Source organism: Fonsecaea pedrosoi (assembly GCF_000835455.1).
Source record: "Fonsecaea pedrosoi CBS 271.37 unplaced genomic scaffold supercont1.2, whole genome shotgun sequence".
Classification (NCBI taxonomy): domain Eukaryota; kingdom Fungi; phylum Ascomycota; class Eurotiomycetes; order Chaetothyriales; family Herpotrichiellaceae; genus Fonsecaea; species Fonsecaea pedrosoi.
This window is the reverse complement of record NW_013550614.1, coordinates 4,191,090-4,218,997: the sequence shown is the minus strand read 5'-3', so window position 1 is coordinate 4,218,997 and position 27,908 is coordinate 4,191,090. Positions and strand designations below refer to the sequence as shown.

The 27,908-nt window shown below is 54.7% G+C and overlaps 11 protein-coding genes across 11 annotated transcripts; 5 read left to right on the top strand and 6 right to left on the bottom strand.

Annotated features, from left to right (window-relative positions):
* Nucleotides 1-1,032: 1,032 nt before the first annotated feature.
* Z517_03494 (uncharacterized protein) lies at nucleotides 1,033-1,833 on the bottom strand (the record flags this gene model as incomplete). The annotated part of the gene is made up of 1 exon (XM_013432598.1): nucleotides 1,033-1,833. One exon carries the CDS (start codon nucleotides 1,831-1,833, stop codon nucleotides 1,033-1,035), a length of 801 nt encoding a protein of 266 aa, XP_013288052.1.
* Nucleotides 1,834-2,618: 785 nt separating this feature from the next.
* Z517_03493 (uncharacterized protein) lies at nucleotides 2,619-4,349 on the top strand (the record flags this gene model as incomplete). The annotated part of the gene is made up of 2 exons (XM_013432597.1): nucleotides 2,619-4,067; nucleotides 4,152-4,349. The coding sequence occupies 2 exons, from the start codon at nucleotides 2,619-2,621 to the stop codon at nucleotides 4,347-4,349; spliced, it is 1,647 nt and encodes a 548-aa protein (XP_013288051.1).
* Nucleotides 4,350-5,226: 877 nt separating this feature from the next.
* On the bottom strand, nucleotides 5,227-5,657 carry Z517_03492 (ribosomal protein L36; the record flags this gene model as incomplete). The annotated part of the gene is made up of 2 exons (XM_013432596.1): nucleotides 5,227-5,301; nucleotides 5,424-5,657. The coding sequence occupies 2 exons, from the start codon at nucleotides 5,655-5,657 to the stop codon at nucleotides 5,227-5,229; spliced, it is 309 nt and encodes a 102-aa protein (XP_013288050.1).
* A 1,326-nt stretch (nucleotides 5,658-6,983) lies between these two features.
* Nucleotides 6,984-9,054, bottom strand: Z517_03491 (uncharacterized protein; the record flags this gene model as incomplete). The annotated part of the gene is made up of 2 exons (XM_013432595.1): nucleotides 6,984-8,804; nucleotides 8,902-9,054. The coding sequence occupies 2 exons, from the start codon at nucleotides 9,052-9,054 to the stop codon at nucleotides 6,984-6,986; spliced, it is 1,974 nt and encodes a 657-aa protein (XP_013288049.1).
* Nucleotides 9,055-11,216: 2,162 nt separating this feature from the next.
* Nucleotides 11,217-12,076, top strand: Z517_03490 (uncharacterized protein; the record flags this gene model as incomplete). The annotated part of the gene is made up of 2 exons (XM_013432594.1): nucleotides 11,217-11,466; nucleotides 11,526-12,076. 2 exons carry the CDS (start codon nucleotides 11,217-11,219, stop codon nucleotides 12,074-12,076), a joined length of 801 nt encoding a protein of 266 aa, XP_013288048.1.
* A 626-nt stretch (nucleotides 12,077-12,702) lies between these two features.
* Z517_03489 (uncharacterized protein) lies at nucleotides 12,703-14,920 on the bottom strand (the record flags this gene model as incomplete). The annotated part of the gene is made up of 3 exons (XM_013432593.1): nucleotides 12,703-13,912; nucleotides 14,029-14,588; nucleotides 14,642-14,920. The coding sequence occupies 3 exons, from the start codon at nucleotides 14,918-14,920 to the stop codon at nucleotides 12,703-12,705; spliced, it is 2,049 nt and encodes a 682-aa protein (XP_013288047.1).
* Nucleotides 14,921-16,363: 1,443 nt separating this feature from the next.
* Nucleotides 16,364-19,031, top strand: Z517_03488 (uncharacterized protein; the record flags this gene model as incomplete). Its single annotated transcript, XM_013432592.1, has 2 exons — nucleotides 16,364-16,746; nucleotides 16,820-19,031. 2 exons carry the CDS (start codon nucleotides 16,364-16,366, stop codon nucleotides 19,029-19,031), a joined length of 2,595 nt encoding a protein of 864 aa, XP_013288046.1.
* A 329-nt stretch (nucleotides 19,032-19,360) lies between these two features.
* Z517_03487 (uncharacterized protein) lies at nucleotides 19,361-21,171 on the bottom strand (the record flags this gene model as incomplete). Its single annotated transcript, XM_013432591.1, has 3 exons — nucleotides 19,361-20,737; nucleotides 20,797-20,928; nucleotides 20,983-21,171. The coding sequence occupies 3 exons, from the start codon at nucleotides 21,169-21,171 to the stop codon at nucleotides 19,361-19,363; spliced, it is 1,698 nt and encodes a 565-aa protein (XP_013288045.1).
* A 246-nt stretch (nucleotides 21,172-21,417) lies between these two features.
* Z517_03486 (uncharacterized protein) lies at nucleotides 21,418-23,434 on the top strand (the record flags this gene model as incomplete). Its single annotated transcript, XM_013432590.1, has 2 exons — nucleotides 21,418-21,463; nucleotides 21,540-23,434. 2 exons carry the CDS (start codon nucleotides 21,418-21,420, stop codon nucleotides 23,432-23,434), a joined length of 1,941 nt encoding a protein of 646 aa, XP_013288044.1.
* Nucleotides 23,435-23,996: 562 nt separating this feature from the next.
* Nucleotides 23,997-24,835, bottom strand: Z517_03485 (GTP-binding protein ypt5; the record flags this gene model as incomplete). Its single annotated transcript, XM_013432589.1, has 4 exons — nucleotides 23,997-24,344; nucleotides 24,402-24,620; nucleotides 24,692-24,711; nucleotides 24,763-24,835. 4 exons carry the CDS (start codon nucleotides 24,833-24,835, stop codon nucleotides 23,997-23,999), a joined length of 660 nt encoding a protein of 219 aa, XP_013288043.1.
* Nucleotides 24,836-25,196: 361 nt separating this feature from the next.
* On the top strand, nucleotides 25,197-27,362 carry Z517_03484 (uncharacterized protein; the record flags this gene model as incomplete). Its single annotated transcript, XM_013432588.1, has 2 exons — nucleotides 25,197-26,049; nucleotides 26,104-27,362. The coding sequence occupies 2 exons, from the start codon at nucleotides 25,197-25,199 to the stop codon at nucleotides 27,360-27,362; spliced, it is 2,112 nt and encodes a 703-aa protein (XP_013288042.1).
* Between the last annotated feature and the right edge of the window lie 546 nt (nucleotides 27,363-27,908).

Genomic DNA, 27,908 nt, shown 5'->3' with positions numbered 1-27,908 from the left:
GCCTACGTCCTGCATCCGTCTCATTTGAGCTGAGCACATACATACATCATAGTTTCATCCATCCATCCATCCCGTGTCTGTCGATGGGTGCGTAAAAGGATAACTGGCTTTGCACAGTATGTTTTACGCGATCCACGATCTAGATGAAAATATGGATGAAACATTCCGAACGCTGAGGAGCGTCCTAGAATGAGAACGAGCTACCAGGTTTTTAAAATCCTTCCTCCTGTTGAATACTCGCCAAGGTCATTACTCATCACTGCGTTTGTAAGTGTAACCTCCAGTCGAGTGCGACAATGTCTTGTATGTACTTGTATGCCTCCCCATCACGTTCGTAAAATCCACTCGCACCGGGCCCTTTCCTAGCTAGCCCGATGAGGTAGGTATGTATCATTTCTGAAAAGATTAACATGCTTGGAGGTTCGTTCGCCAGATGTGCCTGTGTGGCCTTGCCCTGGCTTTTTTTTTCCCCCTTAGCTGTGACGGGATGACAGGGCACGCAGGGGGGACAGTGACAGTGTCTTCCCACTACCATTGCTTCTCAGAGTTCAATTGATGGGTTTTACAAGAAATCAAAGCCAGTCTCTGGCATAATATGTCTTTGGGAGGCACATTCTCTCGTCCTGTGTAACGCTTCGTTTTGCCCCAGAGTCTCTGATAGATTTTAGAAAGCTGGGAAGTGGTATTGCGGCGTGTACTTTGGACGTGGTTACGTGGTCGGTGCGGAAGAAGGACTCAAACCATTTCGGCAACAAACGGGGCGAAAGTTGGTGAGAGTATTTCTGGTTATTGCTGTTTCCGCTGCCGTCGTCCGAGTCTTGTTGTCTTGGTGCGTTCAGTGGGTCCGCGGTCGACCTTGTATTCAAGCTCTATATACGAGTGTCGAGTTCGAGCAAATGGCTGGGCTCGTGCTTTTCAGGGGAGAAAAGGGCCGGTATCCCTTTTCTTTTTTTGCTCTAGCGTTTTGTGTGGCACTGTATATCGGTTTTCGCACGTACAATGTGGATTAAATGTGAGAGGTGAGTTCGAACGTCACGGTTTATCCATCCGCCTGTTCAAGTCGGGACAAACGCGTTCGCGGGTGTCGAGGAGGCCGAGTGGCCCATTCACCCTGCGCCGTTCATAGAGCCCCTGACTGGCGTAGCTCGTGTACTGGAATACGCAACACCAGGGACATCGATACTGAAAGGCGACGCGATTATAAAACCACATGAGGATGTCGTACCAGTTGAGGTTGGACCGGTCAAAGACGCCCGACGACATCTGCCTGTCCCAGTACTCGCCGCCGCTCCAGGGCAAGAAGCGGAAACAGGCGCGACACAGCTTCAGGTGCGGGGGGATGAAGTTGTTCCTCCGCTCGAGGAGGCGGAAGAGGCCGTCCTTGTCGCGGTAGCCGCGCCAGGGGGAGAAGATGCCCCGCTGGGCGGCCACGCGCGCCATGGTCTTGCACGTCAGGGCGAGCGAGACCTGGAAGTGAGGGATCTTGACCCTCTTGAAGATGTCGGTGAGGAGCTCCTGCGGGAGCTGGAGGAGTCTGCTCTTCCTCTGTGGAGAGACGGGCCCGTACAGCAGGATCGAGTCTGGGATGAAGAACGGGTCGTAAGGGTCCGGTTGGGACGGTCGGGGCCCCGCGGCTTCCTCCTGCCGACACCAGTCGTCGAATTCTCTGTCGGCCGCGGCTTTCTGGTCCGTCAGAATCTGACGTCGTATCCGGAACCCCGACCCAAAAATCGAAAGGTGAGGTGTCGTCAAGGAGGAGGGCGGCTCGAGGATGTGCTCGGAGCCGGAAATGCATGGCGTAGGCTGGGCATATTGTGGTGCGGCATCTGCCATGTCTGAATCCATGGATATGAACTGAGGGCGCGGGAAATATCGAAGTGAACGACTCTACGTTGATGTTGGATCTTGTAAGCCTTTTGCAAACTCGAGAAACGGGCCCGAGATGAGAACGTTTGATAAGGCCAAGAAAGAATCTGGGGAAGAGGCCTTGGGGAAAGGCTAGGCACCCAGGCTGTTGGGCGGGGCAGGCGGGATGATTTGAGGGGCGGCTGGGCGGTGAACCAAAGCACGCACTTGGAGGAGAACAGCGTGGCTCGCCTATCAACAGCCTGGACTCTTGTTAGCAAGTTCCCGGTACCTGACGCCTACATACGAGTAGGTATGTACCTAATGTTTGATGCCCGATGCATGCGGACCCTTACTGGCTCTCGAACACGACACCAATGCCCAAAACTGAAACAAGAGTCTACGAGTACGAGTCTGTCCATTGCTGGTTAGGGTGCTACCAAGTCCCATCTTAAAGAACCCCTCTTGCTCTTGTAGGTGCCAGCTGGCCTCGCGTAATGTGCTGCCCCTCCATTGTGTTATTATTACCTGGTGCTGCGGCCGACCTTACAAGGCTGAGTGCCAAGCTGCATCGGGCAACTCAAAAGTTGGCGACCTGCGGAGTTGGGTTCGAAAGGATGTTCGTGTGCCTTGCACTTCTGCAGTTCTGGTGACTTGTCGTGACATCTCAGAGTTTTGAGATTGTCGCTGTTTTATCTCCTGTCAGCCAACCCCCATAACCTGTGCTATACTTCGATCCCGTCTCCCACGATTCTCTCTTGACCACCGCTTCGATGGCCGAATCTCACCCAGTGGGTGCTCCGCTCGAGGAGCAACTGGAATCAGAGTCCGACGCGGAAGAACAGCACCAGGACGGAGCCACAGAAGGCACTCACGATGCAACGGAAAAGTCCTCTGGAAAGGCGAAGAAGAAAAAGAAGAGGTCCAAGAAATCCAAACTCGTCTCTGCCATCACCGGCAAAAAGTCCCCCGAAGAACCTACAGACCCCTCCAAACCTGCCTCCAGTCTGGCCGGCGACTCGCTAGAGAATCTGCTTGACATGAACCCTGCCCTCAAAGGCGAGCTCGCGGGGCTTTCTCCAGAGAAAGCAAACGAACTGCTCAAGAAGATGGACGTCTCACAACTACTGAGTGGACTTGCGTTGACGGGGAAAAATCAAAAGGACATGGCGTCTTACAAATTCTGGGCGACTCAACCGGTACCGCGCTTCGACGAAAAGGCAGAGGAGGATAAACCAGATGGCCCGATCAAAGAGGTTATCCCGGAACTGGTGCCCAAGACAGCCGCACCTCTGCCCGAAGGGTACGAGTGGGTGGAACTCGACTTGACCAACGACGAGGAAATCAAAGAGGTCTACAAGCTTCTTTCGTTACACTACGTCGAGGACGACCATGCCATGTTTCGCTTCAACTATTCCGCCGTCTTTCTAGATTGGGCCCTGAAGTCGCCTGGCTGGAAGAAGAGTTGGCACGTGGGCGTCCGAGCAAAGGGTCCAAGCCGACTTCTGGTCGCGACCATCTTTGGCATCCCGATCAAGTTGCGCATACGGCAAAACGTCCTCGATGTGGTGGAAATCAACTTCATGTGTGTCCACAAGAAGCTGAGATCGAGAAGACTGGCGCCGGTGCTCATCAAAGAAGTCACGCGCCGCTGTCACTTGGAGGGCGTTTACCAGGCAATCTACACCGGCGGCGTCGTCTTGCCTACACCAGTAGGGAGCTGCAGGTACTTCCACAGAAGCCTCGACTGGTTGAAGCTGTACGAAGTCGGCTTCTCGCCTCTGCCGCCCAAGATGACACAAGCGAAGATGATTGCCCGCAACCAATTACCCCCCACCACCAGCACGCCAGGGTGGCGGAAGATGGAGGAGAAAGACGTCGACGCCGTCCACGACTTGCTGTCGCGGTACCTCGAACGGTTTGAGCTCGCCCAGGTATTCTCGAGGGCCGAGATAGTCCATTGGTTCCTCAATCGAGAGAAGCCGGAGAATCAGGTCGTGTGGTCGTTTGTGGTTGAAGGCAAGGACGGCAAGATCACCGACTTTGGGAGCTTCTACTGCCTGGAAAGCAGCGTTATTGGCGAGATGAGCAAGAAGCACGACAAAATCCGAGCGGCCTATCTCTACTACTACGCGACCGACCAGGCGTTCAATCCCAAGGAAGAAGGGTTGAAGGAGAGACTGTTGCAGCTGGGCCAGGACCTGCTGATTGAGGGGAAGAAGGTACGTTTGTTGCTCCCTCACGCTCTCTGCTTTCACAAACCCACCCTCTTTCCCCCAGTACATTCAATACTAACGCGTGGTCAGGCGAAATTCGACGTCTTCAACGCCCTCACGCTGCACGACAACCCCCTGTTCCTGGAACAGTTGAAGTTCGGCGCCGGCGACGGCCAGCTGCACCACTACCTGTACAACTGGCGCACCAAGCCCATCAACGGCGGCATCGACGCGAATAATATTCCCGACGAGAGCAAGAGGGGCGGCATCGGCATTGTGCTTCTGTAGACTGGCTGGTGCGCGACAGACAGCGCGGGGGCGAGGGCGAGGTGCGGATACACGAGGCAAGAGGGCAGAAAGGCTAGAAGAGATGCTGTTTTCGAGAACAAGCGTTCATCGGTGCTGTAGTGCGAAGTGCGAAGTGCGACGTGCGGCAATGATACACGATGTTACGGACGTTTCTCCTACTACCGTACCTTGAGTACAATGTGCTGGCGGCTCCAAACGACAAGTAGGGTAAACATGATTTGACAGTTGAAGAACTCAACAGTTTGCTTCGACAACACTCGGATAAGCCGATGATCTAGTTCTGCCTACCTAGGTAGCGAGGTTTTGTTCACCTATACTCGGACCGCATATATTACAAGCTCATTCCTTTTCTATATCACCGTCAATTTCGGCGCTCTTCCTAATATAAGGCGACTTCCGCCTATTGAATGGGTGCCCTTGCACCATCATAGAATTGTTATCTTGCCGCTCGAACACGTTCTTCCGAGTGCTGTCCCTCTTGGTTGAGATTTATGCTTCTCTTGTAGACATGGCAGTGCACTGAAGCCACACGATGACGGCCATTCCAGATCATGCATTTCCTCGGCCTGAACAGAACCTGCTCTTGTTGGCGTCAAAGTGCGCTTGGACAGAGTATTTCCATCATGGCTTGCGTTTGAGGGGGGATTGTAGTAGATTTTGATGTCTATGGACCATTAGCTCCTCTTTTTCTTCCCACTGCAGCAGCCACAGCCCATCTTATGCGAAGGGAGCCTGCTCGGTCCGATCGACCTCGAAAAGGACAAAAAAAGGCTCGCTGGTCTGCCGGGACTCACGTCCCCCGATGGTGTCGCTTAGACGACTCCTCAACAGGAACTGTACGCGTATCTGAACACATTCATTTGCCCTGTCGTTGTTTGTGCTTAGGGTTCTTGTCGCAGATGATGAAGACGCGGTTCTTGCGGCGGACGGCCTGTCAAACGTAGCGGGAAATGTCAGCGGAGCTCACAGAGCCACCTCGGGGTGCCGGAGACAAGAGGTCCAATGGGTGCGAATGTGCACGACTGGTCTCGAGCTCAACAGGGGACAGCGTACCTTGCAGCCATCACATAACCTCTTCACCGACGAGCGCGTCTTCATCCCCCGCACCTGAATTTGTGTGCTTAGGGGCAGCTGGAATTGTGAGACTCGCAAAGGAGATTCCGAGCTTCGGGAGAGGGCAGTGAAGTATGTTCTCGATGTGACGTTGGACGCGGAAGATCTGAAAAGAGGAAGACCGGCAAGGATAGGCCGGAGCAGACGGAGACGGGCAGATAGTTGGGCGAGCATCTTGAAGGGTTGTACTGTAACAATGGACGGTGTCGGTGTGAGGCAATGAGCTCGGGTGTTCATGCAAATGAAGATGGAAGATTTGATTGAAGATGCAGTTGCGGAAACCTGCTTTTTGCTTTGTCTGGTCCGCCGTAGTTGTTGGGTGCTGCGCTTGCTCCTTTAGCGAATTCCTGACGCTACGATTGGCGGCGTGCCTCCACCATCTTCTTGTGTCTCTTCTTGGACCATCACAACACCAACACTCCTCGCCTGTTGCCATATCACATGCTCGCTGAGGAGAATAGTCACGCAGATTCACTCTGCGCGTCCATATGGGTCTGAGTGGCGATGTATCCACGTCTCTCGAGATCGGGCGCACTTATCGCATGCTCAGCGTGGCTCCATTTAACTATTTCTTCTTCCTTCTACAATTAAAGCGGGCGCGTCCATATCTCCGTGTTTCTCGCGCACGCTGCTTCTTTCTCGAGCCGTTGGCTTGCTAGTCTTGCATGGGCCCTTCCCATGCTCGGAACGAAGACAGCGGTGTGCTAGCTACACGGATCTGTGGTGATATGGACTTGTCAACAAACTAGGGAATTGGGAGATGTAGCCTCACAACCCCCGATACTGGTTCCTGCTACTGAGTCGAAATAGCTCCGAGCTGCTCCCAAAGCTTAGGCTGACGTGACTGATCTAGTCATGCCCCTTGTTGAGTTTAGGGGCTTCAGCCTCGTTACACGTCGAAAGCAAGCGGGACACGCGGGGTGATTGATTCCCTCGAATGTACTCGGTACCCTGAATCTTCCCTTTCTGATTAGCCGCTCGCCGCTTTGCTCACCCTCGGCTCATCTGTCGCTCCCTGAGCGCTCGGGTGATATGTACTCAGCCGAAGACTCTGCTAAAGCTCAGCTGGAAGCGGCCTTCGCTCACCCTCTAGGATCATCCCGTAAATGGCCATGAAGTTTTTGGTTCGCGAGTGATCTAGGTAGTATCACGTGAAAAACCTACCGTTCCTCGTCCCCTTCTGACATGGCGAATTCTGCAGTTCTAATCCCCATATCATCGACGGCCGGAAATGGTCATCGGGCTCCTCAGTTGGCGTCAGAAAGCCCCGCGGCTAGTTAAAACGCATTTCGCGTCATACATGGTCCAAAGGATCTTACTTCATCTTCATTCCTGACGCTCGCTCGTACCGGAACGAGAACAGGCTGATACTATTGCTCGTGCAGCAGCTCTACAATCCGAGACTGGCAGATAGATAAATTCCTTGAGTTGCAGCTTAGCTCACACACCTCCACAGACGTATAAAAACAAACGCCCTGGATAGGGTCAAATGAACCGCCATCACGTCTTAGTTGTCCCTATCTTTCGTTTCTTGCTTGGGGTGTTGTCGTACTCGGTGGCCATGGGACCTCGATCTTGATTCCGTGAGCTCGTTGAGCGCTGCGAGTAGAAGCTGGTTGTTTGCAAAGCTTCCACGCCTTGGCTCAACGAGGTGCTTTCTGGGTCTTGTTGATACTCCCTCCTAGTCGTACTGAACGTGAAAGTGTCTCGCATAGACATGGTGTCTTTGGGCGTCGGATCATGTCGTGGGCTGCTTCCACCCGCTGGTGTCGGCAGCCGGCTAGTCATTCTGCTACCGGGTTTTCCGGACTGGCCGTAGCGGTAATCGTTGAAAAAGCTTTCCCATGGTTTCCGGCCCCTGTTCTCGTAGGCTTCGCTCGCCTTTACCCTCACGCTTTTTGCAGCTGTCTTGAGAAGAGGCAGCAACTGTTCTTGTCCATATCCCACCATGATCCTTTCAAATGCCTCCACAACCTTCAAGCGATCGAAGCCGTCGCCCATAAAGCTTTGATAAATCTGATGTCGGAACTGAAGAGGATACTTTGGATCGATCCGTGCTTTCGACACATTAGTGTTCTCGGTCAGCTCGCATGCCCAGTGGGCGCGTATTATGACGCCTTTTTCGGAGGCAGTAGCGGAAAAGACTCGCACGCGCAAAAAGAACTCTGTAGTTTGCCCTGCTTCTCTGAAAAATTCATAAATGTTATGGAGTGCCTGACTGGCATCGTTGAGAGCCTGGTTGAGAGCCGTTTCGTCGTCCGGCCAAAGCCTGGATCTTTTGGCCTCAACGAAGAAGAACCCAAAGGCCCGGGCTGCCTCATTATTGAGGTCTCTTATGCCCTCATAGCAAATGAGTTCTTGCGTGGTCGGAAGGAGGGTGGTCCAAAAGTCTGGGTCCAGGATCTCGGTCCTACGAAACGAGACACAAAGGTCTGGCCTCGGCATTTTGGCAAAAGGGTTTCCCTCATTTTGTCTGTAGTACTTTCGTGTGGGCATCGGAGGGCAAGTCCACGAGGCTTCGACACTGAACATCAAAGGGGATGCTGTTGCTATCTTGTCACCAGCAAAGATAAGTCGATGTCGGTTGATCATTGCCATCATGACCGTCCGCTGAAATATTGCTTCCTGCTGATTTTTGCAAAACCCAAGGTCTGCCAACCAGAGCCTATCCAAGAAACCAGTAATTGGATCGTCTTCCGAGTCTAACGTGGGCTGATATGACTGTAGATGTGCCCATTCGGGATCGTCCCATTTCGTCTCATTGGAGAGAACATTGCGGTCTACTCCCAAGGTTTTCCTGAATTCTAGACTGTCAGATCTGATGCCTGCCATTTTTATTGCTGCCTCTTTGCCGAGGACTACTTGGATCGCTGCTAATGCGTCGTCACTCAACTCAGTTGTGTACCCGTTGCGCTGCAAGAAAACTGTCTCGGCATCTGGTGGATCTCTGAGCCAAGTGGTGGTTTCAGATTCGGTGGAACTCCGGAGGCTGAGAGTCTCTTCAGTTTGAAGATCGGCTGAAAGCAAGTCGAAACCCAATTGTTCTTGTTGTCCTGCAGAAGCTGATTCTATAGGAGAGTTCTGTTGGTCGATAGAAGGTACCACGTTCGTGGTTTGGTGTGCTTGTTGTTCCGCGACAAGTGATTCTCCTGGACTGGGAGATTCAGCGACGAGTGATGATTTCGCTGGACGTCGTTTGCGTTTCCATGTAACCGTGTCTATATCGTCTCTTTTTTCCAAAAGCGGCAAAGTTTGAGATCTTCGGGTATGTCTCTGTGTTCTCTGAACCTCTGGTCCTTGAACCTCAGGCTTCTGGATATTCTGAAACGTCAGCCGCAGAGGTCAGACAGCGCGACGATGGCATGTGAATCTCGCAGAAGCTATGAGGGCTGCTATATCTTGGAGATCTCAGACCTACGTCGGGTTTTCTCTGCTTCCTGGCAAGTTTCTGAGGCTGCCGGACTGCCGCAGGCACGTTTTCTGAAGCCTGTGGCGCAGTCACAGACTGGCTTACAAGGTTCTTTGCTCTGCGGGAACTAGATTGAGCCTTTGAAGATCGTTTAGGAGGCATGGAGAATATTTTCAGGTGTAGGGAAGTCCATCCTCATTGTTGTCCATGTTCACTGTTGCAATAAATGGTAAATCAACAATCGTGGGACCAAGGAGAAGATATTTTGTAGAGCTGCTGTTAAGCGGGGTGGTAAAACGAAGCCATCTCAAGCGACAGCCATGCAGGGGTGACGAGGAATGCAGACCAACTAAAGACTTCAGTAAGATTGGTCCATCTAATCCGGTTCGTGCAGCAGGGGCATTCCCACGCTCACCATCCGACTGGCATGGCGTCCAAAATACGACCATTGAGAAGGCAGATGGCCGAAGCATTGGCCGAGCGAGTTGCGAGACTGCATAAGTGGCATGGATGGGAGCTATCGGGCGCATAATGAAGGAGCGTCGAGCTGTACGGAGGCTCAGGTAGCATGGATCTTCAAGCATGAAGGCGTTCCAAAGCTACGAAAGACAGGAACAATAGGAGACCACGTGCCAGCCTCGGGCGGCTCGCGATCCCCGCGAAGCCCGACCGAGCTGCCGACCGCTTCCGTGGACGGCGCCATTCTCGCTTTGATAGGTCTTCAAAGTCTCTCTGTACTTCGAGCTTCCGTAATCTGATCAGGTACTCCGTAGTCTGTACATACCATATCCTCCGTATCGCACAGCACCGTTCCAAAGCCCGAGTGGCGCTTCTACAGCTGCAGAAGCAGATACAGCGTGGGCGAGGTCCAGCATCCCGAGCCCAATCTCCTCGCTCAAGCCTCCACGACAACTTCTCGCGCTGATCAATCGTTTACGGTTCAACCTGCCAAAGAACGGGTGGTTGTTGTGCTGGAAAAGTGGCGCCTGATAAAGGTACCGCACTGGTTGCTACTTACCTGGTGACAAGGCAGCCGTGAAGAATAATTCTCTCGCGATGCACTTAATGGGCTCTTCGCTCTATTGATCACAAACTGTCCGGGGGGCACTCCGAACTATCATTCTAGTTAGTCCTTTGGAAAAAAGAGGTATGGAATTAAACTAAGGAGAATGAGGGCTAACTCCAAGATTAGGCGGCGCAGATTTATTGGGCTCATGGTCGCAAGAAAATTGAGGCAGTAGGGTGCGAGCAGGGAATCTGGCAGGCTTCCCAACGCCTGTCTGAAACAGATGCCTAAGTAAGGGGAAGGTTGAGCCAACTGCTCAGGGGCTTGATTAGGCCTTACGTAGCTACGTAGGGGAATGCTCGGAGAGCGCTTAGTGATGCTCAGGTAGTGGCTCAGTTGAAAGCCCAGGTTAAGGCGGCCTTCGCTCACCCTCTAGGACTAAACCGCATATGACTATTATTAGGTTTTTCGTTCTCGAGTAACAGAGGTCCGCAAAGAAATGGCAATTTAATTCTGAAATATACTGGCCTTCAGGAAGTGACGTTATCCTCTCCTTGACCTAGCTATCAGACTCGTTACCTAACTGGAGGGTGAATGTGTATTACGAACCGCTAAGTATAACTTATAATACGTAATAATCCCTTATTATTTAAGTACTATATACTTACCGCCTAAGGGAAGCCTCCTTCTCTTATACTTTAAGTTTTAGTTAAGATATACTATTAAGGAATACCTATACTTACCTATTACTATCGCTACCCTCTACCTATCTCTATAGGCCGTTCCTTGATAGGTTTTTCGCCCGCGACTACCTGTTTACTCGAATAATACAGTTGAGTAGCTAGGCATCCCTTTTTAGCATGCCAGCAAGGCAATACGGACGACCTACACGTGTGGGAGCATAATTGATGTCCACCTGGCAAAAGCAATGTTTCCATTCAACGACCCGTTTCCGATATTTGAATTGTTGTCGGAATTTGTCAGTGGTCTCCAAAATGGTTGAGACGACCTGTTGACGGAGAGGAAGCCGAAAGGATTCGTTATTCAGTCCTTCTCCGTGGTTCTCGTTCATCGAGGTCTACACCTGTTCCAACTCGGCGGAGAATCGCGGAGAAGCGAGGGATGGATCATCACAGTGGAGCGAGTGAGTGTGACTTAATGCGGCCAAGTGCGGCATCTATCCGCATGTGGACAGTATCCATCCGTTGACCATGGGCTCATCCAAGCATTCAAAAGCCGTTTGATTCATGAAGGCCAGTCGACATATGCAATCACAAACTTCTTGCTTCACTCTCATCGACCAAGAACCACCTCCACAATGGCATCCAAACTGTCCGCCCACGGTTATGTCTCATCAAACGACAGCAAGTTGTTCTATGAGACCGAGGGAAACCCCAGCGGTCCTTCGATCTTGTTCATTCACGGCTTAGGTGGCACAACGAATGCTTTCCAGCCTCTTGTCCCCGAGCTTCAAGACTATAACATTGTACGCTTTGACTGGTCTGGCCATGGCCGCAGTTCTACGCCAGCGACTACTAGCATCGACTCTTACGTGGGAGATTGTCTTGGTACGTCGGAAACTTCGTTTTGTACGGCGAGAAAATGGTGACTGACTCTTCCGTCTCAGCTGTGATGGAAGAGTTGAAATTAAAGGACGTCAATGTCGTCGGTCATTCGTTAGGCGGCTTGATCGCTCTGCACCTTGCTGCCAAAGTCCCTGAACAGGTCAAAAGCCTGGTCTTGTTCGGCCCCGTCAATCCACCTCCCGAAGCAGGCCAGCAAGCACTGGGAGGCCGTGCCAAAGCTGTTAGGGAGAATGGTATCGTGGGCATCGCTGATACCGTCGTCGGCAACGCTTTTGCTCCCGAGTCGTACAAGTCCAAGAAGGGCGAAGTGGCCCTGGCTCGCGAGATGTTGACGAGACAAGATCCTGAAGGGTACGCTCTCGCTTGTGAGGCATTGGCCAAGAGCACGCCTGCTCCTTGGGATCGCATCAAGATGCCAGTTGCGGTGGTGTCGGGCAAGGAAGACAAGGTCTCGACCGTCGCGGCTGGTGAGACGACCACCAAGAATCTCGGGTCGAATGCGAAGCAGACGGTCCTCGAAAGTGTGGGACATTGGCACATGCTCGAAGCCACTGAGAGGGCGATTGAGATCATCAAGAGCACATTCGCATAGAGGGATGGAACCGGTCATTAATGTCTAATTTAGGAACCTTTCCATGAACCCAACTCGATCGACATACGTGTTCGGTACGTACGACATATATAGAAGACTACTATTACCCTCCCTTCGCAACTTGGTACTTGAGTTGATACTTGGTATCTATTTACTACCACCTCCTCCTTTACTACCTACCTACATACCTAGGTATCTCCCTATTTTCTAACCCAACTGTTCCTCTTCCTCGCCCTCATGATTCGACGTGATCATCATCATCATTATTAACGGGTTACTACCAAAAAGAGGGCCATTCCATTCGTAAAAGCGTATTCATGTACAAAAGAATTCCCGTGCGACACTCCTCACTCCCCCTTTCCTCTTTTTGCCGTGAAAGTGTTGCTCGCGACACATTGTGAGAGAGAAAAGTGCAGGGGCGGGAGTTCTACAGTAAGGTGGGGAGAGTTGATCCATGTTCTGTTGAGCATGGATGTCATTTCTTCCTGGAATCGGGACAGAAGAAAGGAACAGGAACCTTTCCAAATTGATTCAGGAGGTAGCTGTTCCACTTTCGCTTCTTTGTGGCACTGGAGGTTCGAGCAACGAACGATCGAGCCCAAGGTCCCAAATCCTGGGCGTCTGTCTCACAGCAGGACGAACGTGAATGCCAGGCAGACGACCAGTCCCAGCGCTGGCGACCGGAGGTGCAGGTCCGGCGGCGAGAGTCTCGATGCGGCCGCGGCGCCGGAGAAGGCCGAGGGGGATCCGGTCGTGGTCCCCGACGCGCCCGACGCGCCCGAGGAGGTTGAGGCGGCGACCACGGAGCCAGCCGAGACCGACTCGCCGGGCGCGACCGTCAGCGTCGTGGTGTAAGTGGACGTCGTTGGCGAGGTGGGCAGGACGAGAGTGGCCCCACCGCTCGTCAGGTCGGTCCCGAAAAGTGTCGTGGTGCTGTTGTCGCTCACGGGCAAGATGATGGTCACCTGCGACCACGCGGGGCCGGACACCGTCACGTGCGAATAAGACGTGGTCAGGACCGTGGCTGTCGTGGTGTAGGACTGGGATGCCGATGTCGCCGGAGCTGATGTGGTGGGGGCGGCCGTCGAGGTTGACGGGCTCGAGGTCGCGGTGGAGGGCACGACCGTCACGACCGAGGTGGGTTGTGTGGCCTGCGACGGCGGCGGTGGCGAACTCGTGGGCACCACGGTCGTCGAGAGCGTCCCGGTCAGCGTGCTGAAGCTCGACCCGGCGGTGTTTGTCGTGGTGGCCACGACCGAGGTCGAGACGACCACGGTCGAGAACTGGTCGCAGTAGTCGAGGAACTGCTGGAACTGGGGCGCGATCTGCACGAAACTGGCGCTGTCGTCCGACTTGTGGTAGTCGATGCACTGCTCGCACTGCACCAGGGAAACGTCGAACGCGGAGCCGGGGACGCAGAGCGCCGACGTCTTCCCGTTCGCCTGGGCCTCGAGCAGACAGTTGTTGCACCAGGGGTAGCAAGCGCCCGGGACGCTCGTCTGTGCCTGTCGCGCCGCGACGGTGGGGCTTGGCGGCAGAAGGATCGTCGTGGTGAGGGTCAAGACCTCGTTGACGACAAAGATCTCGTACGTCAGCCCAAAGTCGGTCGGGTTCATGTTGAAGTAGTCCTGGATGGCGTTGATGTGGAGTGCCGGGTCCGTGGCCGGGGTGACGTTCCCGTAGATGTCCAGGTCCCATGTCGGCAGCGGCGACGGCAACGCGTTTGCCGGGACGCACTCGTTCGGGCTGCAGTAGAAGTTTCGGTCCGGGATTCCTGCCTCGAAGTTGCAGTTCTGCTGTAGAGGTTTGCAGAGCCAGCCGGGAGGACATCCCCATCTAAATTCGGGGTAACATTAGCAACGAGTCCGCCAAGGACAGAAAGACAACACAGAACTGGGAAAGACCAGCAAGCTCCAGGCTGAGATTAGTGACCACAAGGGGGGCAAACTTACGTCCAGTCGGTGGGGTACGGTCCGAGAGCGGTATAGGTTGGGTTGGCGACTCGAGTCGGACACACTGTGATGCTCGTCGCCTGGGAGGTGACCTCGTACAGCGAGACGATTTCAGTGGCTGTCTCGGTGGTGGGAGTCGTCGAGACCGTGGTCGATGTTTCCGTCAGCGTGGCCGTGGCGGTGGTAGGGCTGATGGAGACGGTGACGGACGTTTCGGTGGCGGTGGTAGGGCTGATCGAGACGGTGACGGACGTTTCGGTGGCGGTGGTAGGGCTGATCGAGACGGTCACGGATGTTTCCGTGAGGGTGTCAGTCGCAGTCGTAGGGCTAATCGACACCGTGATGGACGTCTCGGTCAGTGTCTCAGTGGCAGTCGTAGGGCTGATGGCGACCGTGGTCGATGTTTCCGTCAGTGTGTCTGTGGTCGGGCTGACCGACACCGTGATAGACGTTTCTGTCAGCGTGTCAGTGGTCGGACTGATCGAGAGCGTAGTCGAAGTTTCAATCAATGTCGCCGTGGTCGGGGTAGCCGAGACGGTGGTTTCTGTCACGACCTCGGTCTGCAAACAGTCAGCGTGTCCAGCCACTCCACGGACAAAAGGGCAACCCCCACCGTGGTCAATATCGTGGTTGAGATGATGGTCTGGAATATGGTGATTGGGAGGGTGGTTGTGTCGTGGTAGGACGCCGTGGTGGCGGTAGTGAGCGGCACATATTCAGTTTGAGTCACACTAACGAAAACCGTCGACGGCGGCGGACATGTGTATTCCCAAGGCTCTAATGGCGTAAGAGTGGAAGCCGGCGGAGTGTCGACGGAGGCGGTCGCCAACTGAGCGAAAGCAGCGCTGATTGCGAATGACAGACTGGCCAGGCGGCCGAGCGATAGATGCATCTTTGATGGTATTTCTTTTTCAAAGCTTTTAGAAGACGACGACAACGAGAGCGACAACTATTTCCTCCTCCTCACAGCACATTCATGACGCAGCCAACCACACAGCGCGGAGCTGAAAAAGCGAATGGATTCTGGAAATGAGAGCGCGGGTTCGAAGCGAACGACAGGTAAAAGAATAATGAAAGTTTCCAAGAGCTGCCACAACTCAGCGGTCAAAGGTAACATGCACGGGGGGAAAGAATGCGAATCGCTTCGAGGAAAGACTTGCCGTCATCATTGGAGCAAGTCCTCGGGGGACATTGATAAACAACAACCCTGGGATGGTGGACTTGAACACGCCACATGGCATCGGGCTTTTCCTTGACAACTCTGCCATTGGGGGCTGGGGAGCGGGAGGATGGGCCGGGTAATGCACGTTTGGTGACGTTCCTGGATTTACATCTGCCATTGCCCTGCCAGAAGCGGACAGTGACGTGCCAATCAATGGTCGAATCAGCCCTTTTTTTCAAAGGAAGCTCGCGTTCGGGGACTTTGCCCCGTGTTGTCTAGTCTCTTGAAAAGTGGGCAGGCAGGCAGGGTCAATGGGGATGGGCGATCCAAGGAAGAATGGGAGAATTGAGAAAGTGACAGAGTGAGAAAAGAGGACGTTGAAAAAGCTGGAGAAAGTTCCCGTCGGCGGTGGAGCCTCGTCCCAAGCCTTTGCCCAGGTTTCCCGCTGGTCCCACCAGCCCCACCACTTCCCGCTATTCCCTCTTCGGCTCTGATGTGTCTTCAAAACCGGTTTGTCGTTTGCCAGACAGCATAAGCGCACGGCACGGGTTGATCTAGTCTCGAACGTTTGTCTCTACCCAAGCACCGCAAGGGTGCCATTGACAACTCACAGCGTGTGCTTTCTCATCCTTTTCCAGGGAATACCAACGGTAGCGGGTAGCCATGCCCGGTTCCAGGCACGATTGTCCCTGATCCTCGCCCTCTTGTCTCTCCTGCCCGCCGCCAGGGTCTGATATCAGAGGGCGCAGTCCAGCCGAGACCCAGCCAGACATTGAGACCATTCGCCTAGGGGACTATGACGCATCGACCCTGGCAGACAAAGTGACAGACGACCACTCCGCAACCAGTCCATGATGGCGATAAAGACCCTGAAATGCAGTAGGGATCGAGCATCGCGAATACCGGTGCAGGTGCGAAATGCTGCTCTAACGACTGATGTAGTGATTGTCCCTATGGTGGCAAATTTTGGTTCTGACGAAGATCGCAAAGTATCAATACGAGGTATGTCTCACTCGGAGCGTGCACATGGATTTTGCCTCGAGCGAATATCGACGCTTTGGAAATCCCACACCCAAGGTAAATCTGTTTAATGCTTTGTTTGGGAGGCTCGCATTCAGTGTCTATGAACTGATGAACAGAAATGACACCGGCAATCCCGCAACATAACTCGTTATGAAACACTTTCCCAAGTCTGCGGTGCTCGGGGCGTTGTTGCTTGGAGTTGCGCACGGCATATCGGTCCAGGAGAACTACACGATATGCAACTGGGCTCGTCTGAGAGCTGGAGTCATTCGTGATGCGCTGTACCTGGACGGTGGTTTGCTCTGGTGGCAAACGGCGTTTGCAGATGGCACCGCGCCGGTCGTGAGCAGTGACGGTAACGTCGAGGGGGACATGTTCGTTCTGAACTTCTCGACGCCGTTTGATACCACGAAAACGAACGTGTCGGGCTTGTTTGACCGCATGGCGAAAGCCGGCGGCGCAGGAAACAACATCGCCCCAAACTATGTCGACGGGACGATGTTCACCAATGACGGTGAACTGTATCTCTACGGGTACGCCTCCTCTTCTCCTTATTTTGTCGCCTTGTGTATTATTATAGCTGACATGGTGTTCTCTCGATGACAGTGGCCTCCCCCGTCTCACCGACTCCGCTTCGCCACAGAGCGCCGAAACCGTCCTGGGATACGAAGCCTACCAATACGGTCCGGACCGAGCAAGCTGGAGTCCAGGCTTCTACCAGGGAAATCTGCCGGACGGCGTGACGAGGTACATCACCAACGGCGCGGGCGTGTCCGTGCCCGGTGAGAACCTGGGCTACTACTTCAGCGGCATGCGGTCGCCGACATGGGGCCCGATCTACTACGAAGACTCGTCGGCCAACGTGACGGCGGACACGCTGATCGAGGTAGACATGTCGGTCATGAGGAGCGAGAAGTGGACAAACACGACGCTGCCGGCCGAGATCCAGCCGCGTGCAAACGCCGAACTGGTGTGGCTGCCCGTCTCGGACAAGGGCGTGCTGGTCGCCATCGGCGGCGTGTCCGCGCCCGAGGAGATCTGGGCGTCGGGACTGAACGACTCACAGACTTCCGAGAGCGAGGCGCAGAGTCCCGGGTTCATGACCACGCTGCCCGTCTACGACATCGCCTCCAGCACCTGGTACCTGCAGAACACCACCGGCCAAGCCCCGGGCCAGCTCACCCAGTTTTGCGCCGTCGTCGCCACGGCCCAGGACTCGTCGTCGTTCAACGTGTACATCTACGGCGGCTACGACGGGCTCAACGCCGCCGACGAACCCTCGGACGACGTCTGGATCCTGTCGATCCCGTCATTTCAGTGGATCAAGGCGTACAGCGGGAACAAGGGTCACGGCCGCTCCGGACACCAGTGCATCACTCCGTATCCCGATCAGATGTTTGTCGTCGGCGGGGTGCATCAAAATCAGGCGAACTGCGTCGAGGGGGGCATCATCCAGATCTTCAACCTCAACAAACTCGAGTTTCAGGACGCCTACGATCCCGAGACCTGGTCGGACTACGAGGTGCCCGCGGTCGTCACCAAAGCCATAGGCGGCGACGCCCAAGGAGGCTCGACAAAAACCGCGGCTTGGTCAGACGGTGCTCTGGCCGGTGTCTTTGCCAAATCGTACTCGAGACAGATCACGCACTACTACCCATACCCTGTCAATGGCTCGTCGACCGGTTCGTCAGACAGCGAGCACTCAGGGGTGAGCAAAGGCACCATCATCGGCGTCAGTGTCGCCGCCGCCGTCTTGTTCGTCCTTCTCCTGATCCTCATCTTCCTCCTTGTCCGGCGCCGTCGGATCATCAACAGCGGCTCCTCCGAAAAGTCGTCGCACTCGAGCAACAGCCGGATCACGCGATGGTTGAACGGGGCTTCATGCGCCGGAGTGAGTCCGAAACGCCCACCACACCAGATCCGACAGTCCTCGCAAACCACACCGCCAGAGGTGCAGCAAGTCGGGTATTCCTCGTTGTCTGAAGAGCCGACTCCGCCACTGCAACCCGTGCGGCATGAAATGGCCAACAACACCGAACGACCCAAGCCCCCTTACGAGCTGGCCACGCCGTACAACAATCTCGGCCACCCGCGTCACTCGGGGATCGTCGACTACGCATACAATGCCAATTTCGGCCACACGCACTCCAACTCGAACTCGAACTCACAGTCGACATCGTCCGACGAAGTCTACCGCCCGTCTCCACTAAGCAACAGCCTCAATGGCACCACTCCCGCAACCAGCAGCAACAACCATGGCAACGGCAACACCGCCACAGCCGGGGCCACCGCATCACCTCTGCGCAGCGTGCGCTTCCCCCCACCAGGCGACACATCCGAGATCTCCAGCCCCAGCCAAGAGAACTCGAGCTCGTCCAACTACTCGTCGACGGGCACGGCCGAGACGCTGGCCTGGCCGTTCCCCGCGACCCAGAACAACTGGCGGGGAGGTGGCACCGGCCGGACGCCGCGCAACACGAACGCGACGCGGTTCCCCTTCGACCGCGAGCGCAGCAGCGAGAGCAGTTCCGTGCAGCCCATCATCGAGGAGGAGGAGCAGGAAGAGCCAGGCTCGCGCCGCGGGAGCGTCGCCCACGAACTGCCCGTCGACAACGACAAGGACGACGCGCACTGGAACCAGTACCGGCACGGCAACGAGAGCGCGAGCAGCGGGATCGGGACGCTGCCGAGTCCCACGCGCGCAGCAGGCGAAGGAGGAGGAGGAGGATCCCTGCCGCAGGACGAGGACCGCAGGAGGAGTCTGTTTGGGACGATAAGCCCTGTGAGTCCGACGGTGGGGAGAAACTGGAAGCACTAAAACGGCAACGACAGCCCCAAAAATAACGATGAGAAAACGACGATCAGTTCACGACCCCGGGAAGCGCGGCCCATCTAGAGCAGTGTACAGAAAAAAGGGGTTCACCTGCGCTCCGGCTTAATATTTGGGAATTCGACGAGGAATGAGCGACGTTCAGCTGGGTTCGTTCCGCGTGATTGACTGTGAGTCACAATGTGTTATATATTCATACATATATACATGTCTACTTGGGTATCATTTCTATATTGTAAATCAGCTGGCGATGAGGCCATCATGGCATTTTCTTCGTCAAATCCTAGCATCAGTTGATGAGTCTTGGTCCATATCCCTTAATCCGAGCTGCTCGTACTCTCCAGAACCTCCAAGAACCCCCCAACGAGGTGCAGACTGCCTGTGACCAGTGCTGCCACCTGTTTCTCGCCATCTGTTTCGGTTGCATTCTGTCGGTAGGCATTGGCAAAGTTGCGGACGATACCGACGGCCTCTTCGATTGTCCTCACGACTTCAACCCGAGCTGAGGAATCAACACCTCTCCATGTCTCGGCGAGATTGTTCTGAACCTTCAATGAATCGACGTCTGACGCATTGACATTGACCGAAACGAGGTCGGGCTTGAAACCGCTGTCCTTGAATGTCGTGTTGGTGCAAAAGATAGCGTGGGTAAACGGATGTGGTTCATCGAGCGCCTTGGACAGTGTGTTGAATAGTGCCATCGCAAGGGAAGCGGCGTCGCGTGTTTGTTGATTGAAAATCAAGAAACGAGGCTGAGGGGGAAGAGGAGCTGAAGCGCCTTGGTCGGGCATGAGTTGAGAAGCGAACCACTTGCCTGCCAGCTCAATGCTTTCCAGGGTGTGGCCACCATCAATGCACCATTTGATTCCGGTCTCGAACCGTGTCTCACATCTGCCTGGCCACCGAACGTTTTTCAATCCCTGTGTGATTTTTTGCTTGTAGTCGGGGCCATCCGCGAGGCCTTGCTGGCCCAGCCACGTTTCTGCTAGAGCCACAGCAAGACTAGCGTTCATCTTTTGAAAGTCTGCTTGGAGACCGAGTTTGATGTCGCCGCTGGCAATGGCCGGATCAACGTCCACGTACTCAAGCATGCTCCCTTTCTCGCTTGCGACCTGCTCCATGACCGCTTTCGCTTCCGCAGGCTGGGTGCTCGGGGTGAAACACTTGACGCCGCTCTTCATAATTCCAGCTTTATGCCAGGCAATCTCGCCGATTGTAGAACCAAGCATGCCGACATGATCTATCCCGAGGCTCGTGACGCAAGTGACGGCTGGGGCTTCGAAGACGTTTGTGCTGTCATAAGTGCCACCAATGCCACACTCGATCACCGCAACATCAACCTCTTCCCGCATATAGGCATGGAAAGCCATCAAGGTGAGGTATCTGAAATAGACGGGTTTCGATTCCGGAGAGTGAGGGTCCTGTCCTGCTTCTTTTGCGACATTCTCCAGCCTGTCCCAGACCTCGAAGAAATATTGCGCGAATTGGCTCTCTGACAGCGGCTCCCCATTGATCTGTATGCGTTCCCGAACAAACCGAAGATGCGGAGATGTGTACAAGCCTACTTTTGACAACGACTTGGGTTCTTTCCCTCCGACGAATTGAGTGAGGATGGAGGAGGTGAAAGCGGCCGTCGACCCTTTGCCCTTGGTTCCGGCGATATGTATGACCTTTAACGCATTGAAGTCTGAGGGCTAAGGCAAGCGAGGGTTAGTTAGTTGGGCAGTTCTGGCGAGCTTTGGTCGTCGCGTACTTCGTATCCAATCTTGCGGCACCATTCCACCATTTCCGGGATCGACAGCTCATTCAGCCTGCCTCCGGACTTGCGGACGGCGTCGACAATCGCAAAATTCGACTGAAGGGTGTTCAGCGAGGTCACGGCATCCTGTCGAGTGGTCAGTTATGTGCGTGAAATGCATTGCTGCTCGTGACAACTCACAGCGTACGTCCGTGCCATGGCCGAAGACTTGGTCGCAGAGCTGCGAACAATGAGACGGAGAGGCGTGGAAGACTTGAGGATCCATCTCCTCATCCTAGAACAGGCGTGAACGAGCGTCAGCGGTTCCTGCGACCGACCCGAAGTAGAAATATTCTCTGGCGGGAGCCGAAACAAGCATTTTGCGTCCATGTCCGTCCTGGAGCCCCGTAAGCTGGTGTATGGCGGAGCATTATGGTTCCCTAATGAAGGAACTTTGTTTGTCAAGCAACGTATGTAATAATAGGCCATGCAGCCTGGCGGCGGTCCTGGTGGTGCCTGGGCAGATACGGCCTGACACACCATTATCTCAAGACGCTCAGTGATGACTTTTATCGAGGGTTTCTATATCGCTTCTCCCAATGACGATATAGATCGAGACAATAGCAAGTCACAATAATGGGTCAATCACATTCCTCGCCGCCGCCGAGGGAGATCCCAGTCGGTGAGTGAAACCAATCTAACCAGCGACAACGACCCTTTTCTCCGGGTTCTGTCAGTTGTAGACTCACTTCGTCCAGAGCAATTGAGCCATGAGTTGGCCCTCCGCTTTGCCTCCAAATGCTACACCCATCTGGAGATAGCGCACTACAAGGACAACTTCAAGACCTTGGCAGATCACCAGGAAGACGTCGAGTACTGGAAGGAAGACACGTTATGCGGCTTCCTCGCCCTGCCGGAGCCTCTCAAGGCTGGGCCCGTGTTGTATCACATGTGTACATATCTTGGGGCATTTCCATTCCCTAGTCTAGCGCCGTGCATATTGACCAGAGAGGCCATGCTGAAGGTCATCACCATCATGACGGGTAGGTACAAGAAGGTCCTGAGACGAGGCGACCAGGACAAGATCAAACTGTTGTTTCGCAGCCTGGCCGTTTTCGACCGGCGCCACAGCGTGACGTCGCCGAAGGAGAGGCCGGATATGGACGAGATTGTGATAGAGCAGCTTCCCGACGACATGTTGAGGGAGCGCGAAGTCGAGAAGGGTGTGAGCTCCCACGTCGGCGGGTTCGCCATTGACGAGCCTGTGAATGACGACGAGGAGGAAGACGATGACGACCTTGCGCTGGCTGCGCTCGACTCGCTCGACGCCATCGAAGTGTTAAAGCATGACCAGAAGACCAACCGCAAGATCAACCACGCGATGATCCCTGTGGAGAACCTCAAGAAACTCATCACTCTCTTGCTGCTCGTCGCCGGCGTCACACCCTTGACCACACTGGCCACCTACGGCGAACGCCTGGACGCAGACCGTCTGCAGGCCCTGAACACGTCAGCGGATGCCATCGTGACGGCCTTCGACCCCGAGCCGCAGAGCAGAGGAATCCGGTACTCCAACTTCGTCAAGACCGTCACCACGACGTTGCCCGATCTATTCGAGCCTCTCAATGCCCTGTTCGAGCATTTCCTGTTCAGCAAGAACTTCAACCTCAACAGACACCGTGACCCTGCGCCAGCAGCCGTTGACACGGTCGAGGCCATACCGTCATCACCCATCTACAAGTCCCCCGAAGACACCACCTTCAGCACCATCTTCACCGACACCCTCCTCGCCCAGTTGTCCATGTCCCTCCAAGTATCCACGTCTGTCTCGTCGAGCTCCTCCCTCAAGAACATCTTCGCCTCCAACGCCCGCTTCAACCAGCTCTATGCGACCTCGTCCCACGGCACGTCCTTGTCCTCCTTCTCCCGCCAAGTCCACTCGTGGCAGTCTTCGACGCTGGTCCTGATATCCGGCACGCTCCCCGACACGAACAACCCCATCATCATCGGGGCATACCTCCCCGAACCGTGGCGCGAGAAGCCAGCACCCCCGTCATCCTCCTCCACCTCTAGTGACAGCCCGTCCAAGGCGTCCTGCCTCTTCCAGCTCCTGCCGCGGCACTGCGTCTTCCTCGCGAACCAGTACAACCGCAGCATCCCGTTTTCCTATTTCAACGCGAAAACGGGCATCGCGCTAGGCTGCGTCATCCCGCCACAGCAGTCTCGGACGGGCCCGCCCCTGCCGCCGATCTTGGGACCGGTCAGCGTCCTGATCGACAGCGACATGTCGACGTGCACGTTCCAGCACGACGGGGACGGCGGAGCCGGGGCGTTCATGACGGACCCAGGCCTGGAGACGGCGCAGAAACACCATCCCGAAACCACGCAGCCCAAAAGGGCCGAGTTTGACCTCGACACGCTCGAGGTGTGGGGGATCTCCTTCCCGCTGGCCCGCACGGGCTCGCTCTCGGACAACGCGGGGGAAGACGACGAGGTGGCCAAGCAGAGGAAACGGCTCGCGTGGGAGGAGGCCGAAGCCGCGCGCCGCAGGGGGGTCAACTTTGGAGGGGACAAGGACGGCGCGAGGGCCCTGTTGGAGATGGCCGGCCTGGTCGGGGACAAGGCTGGGAACAGGAGCGGCGGATCTGTGTAAAAGGATGAAGGATGAGAATGGCTGTATCCATGGGCACGACAGGGGACACGCACGCGAAAAAGTAATGGAAAAGGATGGAGTTGCGCGGGCTGGACAAAGGGTCTCGAAACAAAACTGTATCTCTAGGCCATTAGAGCACTGTGCTTGATAAAAACAAAACGCCACACACACCCCCTGGTCACCGACAACCTGTGTTCCCAGAAACGCCTGTGGGCACTGCCTGGCAAAGTATATCGCGATCATGGAAGTCGGCGGATGGTCTTCGAGTCGGGGAAAAGGGTTTCTCACGGGACGCCTTTGTCCACACAGCCTCATCGAATTAGTCCTGTTGGAATCTGACCTGTCGGTAGCCAAAACCCCCAGCGTCGAATGTGCTGTGAGATGGTCGGTCTCGACTAGGCTAGCATTTGCAAAATCCAGATTCCTCTCCATCCAGCATCCGCGCCCTAAATTGGGCCCCCACGCGATACTTTCCTTGTCTTGCGCCTGCTAGATTAAAACCTTTGGAAGACGGACACAAAATAATCTCAAGAGAACGGCCACTTGGCGGCTGCTTGGGCAATCAACACTGGCAATTCCCAGCGCCCTGCGTCCCAGTCGATTCCGGCCTCAAATCCACACCTGGTCGGGGAGTCGCCCTCAGATTCCTGGGCCCCGCCTGGTCAAGGGGCAGTTTCTTTGCGATGGCGGTGAATAACTCCTTGACGTTCGTGGACGTCTTTGCGGATGTTTCAAAAAAGAGCAGGCCGGCTTCTTTGGCATATGCTTCGGCGTCGGCGGTCTGGATGGCCCGCTTATCGGGGTACTCGTCAACGATGTCGAGTTTGTTCCCAGCAAGGGCGATGATGATGTTTTCGTTGGCCTGTCTCTGGAGTTCCTTGACCCATGACTTGGCCTTATCTAGAGATGACTGTCAAGCACGATTAGTAGGCGTTCAATCGTTTCGAGGACAGCAGGGAGCATGTACAGCCTGGGTAATATCGTAAACGACCACGGCGCAGTTTGCATTCCTGTAGTACATCGGCGCCAGGGATTTGTATCGCTCTTGGCCGGCGGTATCCCATATCTCGAATTTGACCGTTGTGTTCTCGTCTAAAGATATCGTCTGCGTGAGGAATGCGGCACCGATGGTGGATTCGCGGTAGTCGTCGAACTGGTCTTTGACGAACCGGAGGACTAACGAGCTCTGCGGAAAGGAGGATCTGTTAGGATGGAAATGGTTCGCAAGGGAAACGCCGGAGTTGGTTGGCAAAGTACCTTTCCTACTGCCGATTCACCTGTATGGCATTAATTAGTCGCTCGCGAGTGCAGGGTTGTCCTCAACATACCGAGAAGGACGAGCTTGAATTGGGCGAATCTGCCGCCTGCGCCTGGTCGGCCTGCGGGAGCTCGAGCGGCCATGATCGGGCTGTGGTTGATATTTGCCTAGCGGTCGCGTGTACAACAGGCCTCAAAAGGTCGGCCTCGGACTAGGGTAAGGATTGAAGAAGAATTTGGTACGTTTGATGATTGTCTGGCCGGTGGTGTTGTTACCTTGCAGTTCGAAAGTTCGGGACAGTTGGGGAGATCCTGAGAGATTCTGGGCCAAGAAGATGACGGAAGGCAGCCAAATCACCGCCACAAACAGCGCGGGCAACGGTTACGCAGCCTCTCCCTCTTTCACGATTTCTCGATCTCTCAACTCTTATCCTACACTCGAATCATGATACGATAACAAGGATCCCACAAGGCCTTTTCGCGACCTCCCTCGAGCCTTTTCGCAATGGCTAACTTGCTGCCCTTTCGAGACATCAATGTCCACGCTTCCACCAGCCACTATGCATTCACCTCCCCTTCCAACTCCTCTGCGCCCACCCTGGTGGTGGAGAGGCCGTCGGGGGACATTCGACTGAACGATGGATCTCTCCTGGGGGCAAAACGAGTGACGAGTGTCGCTGGAATTTTGGGCATCATCAAACTGAAGCTGGACAAATATATCATTATCATCACCAAAGCACAACCCATGGGCAGACTGCGTGGCCATATGGTCTATAAGGTGGTCGCTACAGAATTTCTCCCTTTGCGGGAACGACCCGTCCGAGACCCCGACGAAGATACCTACCTCTCCTACCTTAAGGCGTTGCTTAGCTCGAGTCCCATGTACTTTTCCTACTCGATTGATATCACGTCCAGCTTCCAGCGCCAGTCTGAGTCGGATCTCTCGCAGCCGATGTGGAAGAGAGCAGATGATCGCTTCTTTTGGAACAGATTCGTTCAGACAGACCTCATCGACTTCAGACTGGGAGGTTTGCGAGGACAACAACAACCTGGGGCCGATCCATATATTCTCCCGGTCATGCATGGCATGTTGCGTATCACACCGGCCAAGGTCAAGAACACTCCATTCACTTTCGCCCTTATCACTAGAAGATCTAGATTTCGCGGTGGGACAAGATACTTCTCTCGGGGCGTTGATGAGGACGGGCATGTGGCAAACTTCAACGAGACGGAGCAAATTGCTTTGCTCAACGATGCCTCGGGCCCCGTGGGCTACTCCGGCGGACAACGTATGCAAAACGGAATTGCCGGAGGACAGACCGCGGAAACCCAAGTCATGTCATACGTCCAGACGCGCGGTAAGCAAAGCCATTCTTTTTAGTCGTTTCCAATATTAACATGGTCATGAATAGGCAGTGTCCCTGTCTTCTGGGCTGAAATCAATGATCTCCGCTACACACCGAAGCTGCAAATTCGAGGGGTCGAGTCTGCAGTCGATGCTGCGCGGAAGCACTTTGACGAGCAGATCAGAATATATGGCGAGAACTACCTGGTCAACCTGGTCAATCAGCGCGGCAGGGAGGAACGGGTGAAGAAGGCTTATGAACAGATGGTCCGCATCCTCGTCAGCTCCCCAGATGAGTCCGTCGAAGCCGATCCGCGAACGGATGAAAAGTTCCGAGATATTGAGCCGCAGAGCAGCCGTCAGAGGATGGACAAACTGCACTATATCTACTTTGATTTCCACAGCGAGACCAAAGGGTACAAATGGCACCGTGCTGAACTCTTGCTGGACGAGTTACTGGATGGTTTGAGGAAAGGACAGTATTTCCGGGGCGTCGAAATGCCCGGAGATCCATCTGGAGCACTCGAAGTTCGATGTCGGCAGACCGCAGTGGTGCGCACCAATTGTATGGACTGCCTAGATCGGACAAATGTGGTTCAGAGCATGTTGGGCAGATGGGCCTTGACTCAGCAGTTCCAAGATGCCGGCATCCTGCAACCCGGCGAGAGAGCACAAGACGACAGAGCCTTCGAGTTCCTATTCCGCAATGTATGGGCTGACAACGCCGACGTGGTGTCGAATTCATATTCGGGAACTGGTGCACTGAAGACGGACTTTACTCGTACCGGAAAACGCACGAGAGCTGGGGCGGTGCAGGATTTCAACAACTCGGCCACGCGCTATATCCGCAACAACTTTCTTGATGGCCCTCGACAGGACAGCTTCGACCTCTTCTTGGGAAACTATCTGCCGTCCACCTATGGTGTCGGATCTTCTTTGATGTTTGCCGACCGAAGACCACTCATCATTCAAGCTGTGCCCTATGTGCTGGCAGCGTCATTGTTTATCGTTTTCGTGTCGCTTCTTACTCGCCGACCTCCAGATGCAGCAATATGGCCGCTGCGTATCTTTGTTATTTTGTGTCTGGTTGTGGCAGGGTGGGCGTTCCAGTTCATCTATGCACATGGACTGCTGTATGTGAATTGGCCGAAGCTCAACACACCATCATTCGCGAGTGAAGGGTATTCAGAGGCTTTATCACGAGCCCACAAGGACAAGATCGTTGGACCGATCATCGCCTCGGCAGGCGGCAAGGATAGAAGACTGAGGAACGCGAGCGCGGCAAATATGGGATATATGGAAGAGGGCAAGAAGAGAATAGAGTAATAGAGGGAACCCACGGCTGCGGCTATTTGTTTTTGCGTTTCAATCGTCCTCTTTGGTGGCCCGAGTGGTTACAAAGGGAATACTGGAGAGGCCTGGTTCGAATATGCCATATATCATATCAATCTCGACAAGTCCCCGGGAGAAGTACCCGAAGAGCGCAAGACATGCTCCTTCTACGAGCCCTATGTCCACGCACCCTGGCTACTGATGGGTTTGTTTGTGGAAGTGACAACTTGAACTGGTCCAACAGGACCGACAGGAAACCCCATGCCACAACTTCACATGCCGGATGGACGGAACAGCAGCTGAACGGGTAGAGACCGTCTTCTACTGGTCCATGCGCCATGTGCCGACACTAGAGGGCCTCAAGCGTGCGGCTTCTCTACCTTGTTGCCTCCACCTCATGGCCTCCCCGCCTCGTAAACTGCGTACCTCGAACCTCATCGCATCGTCTTTTTTCTTGCATGAGGCATTTTTGGGTGCACCATGCATCCCATGTACGCTTCTCGCTCGGTTGTCGTTGTTCATGCCTCGAAGATGGAATGC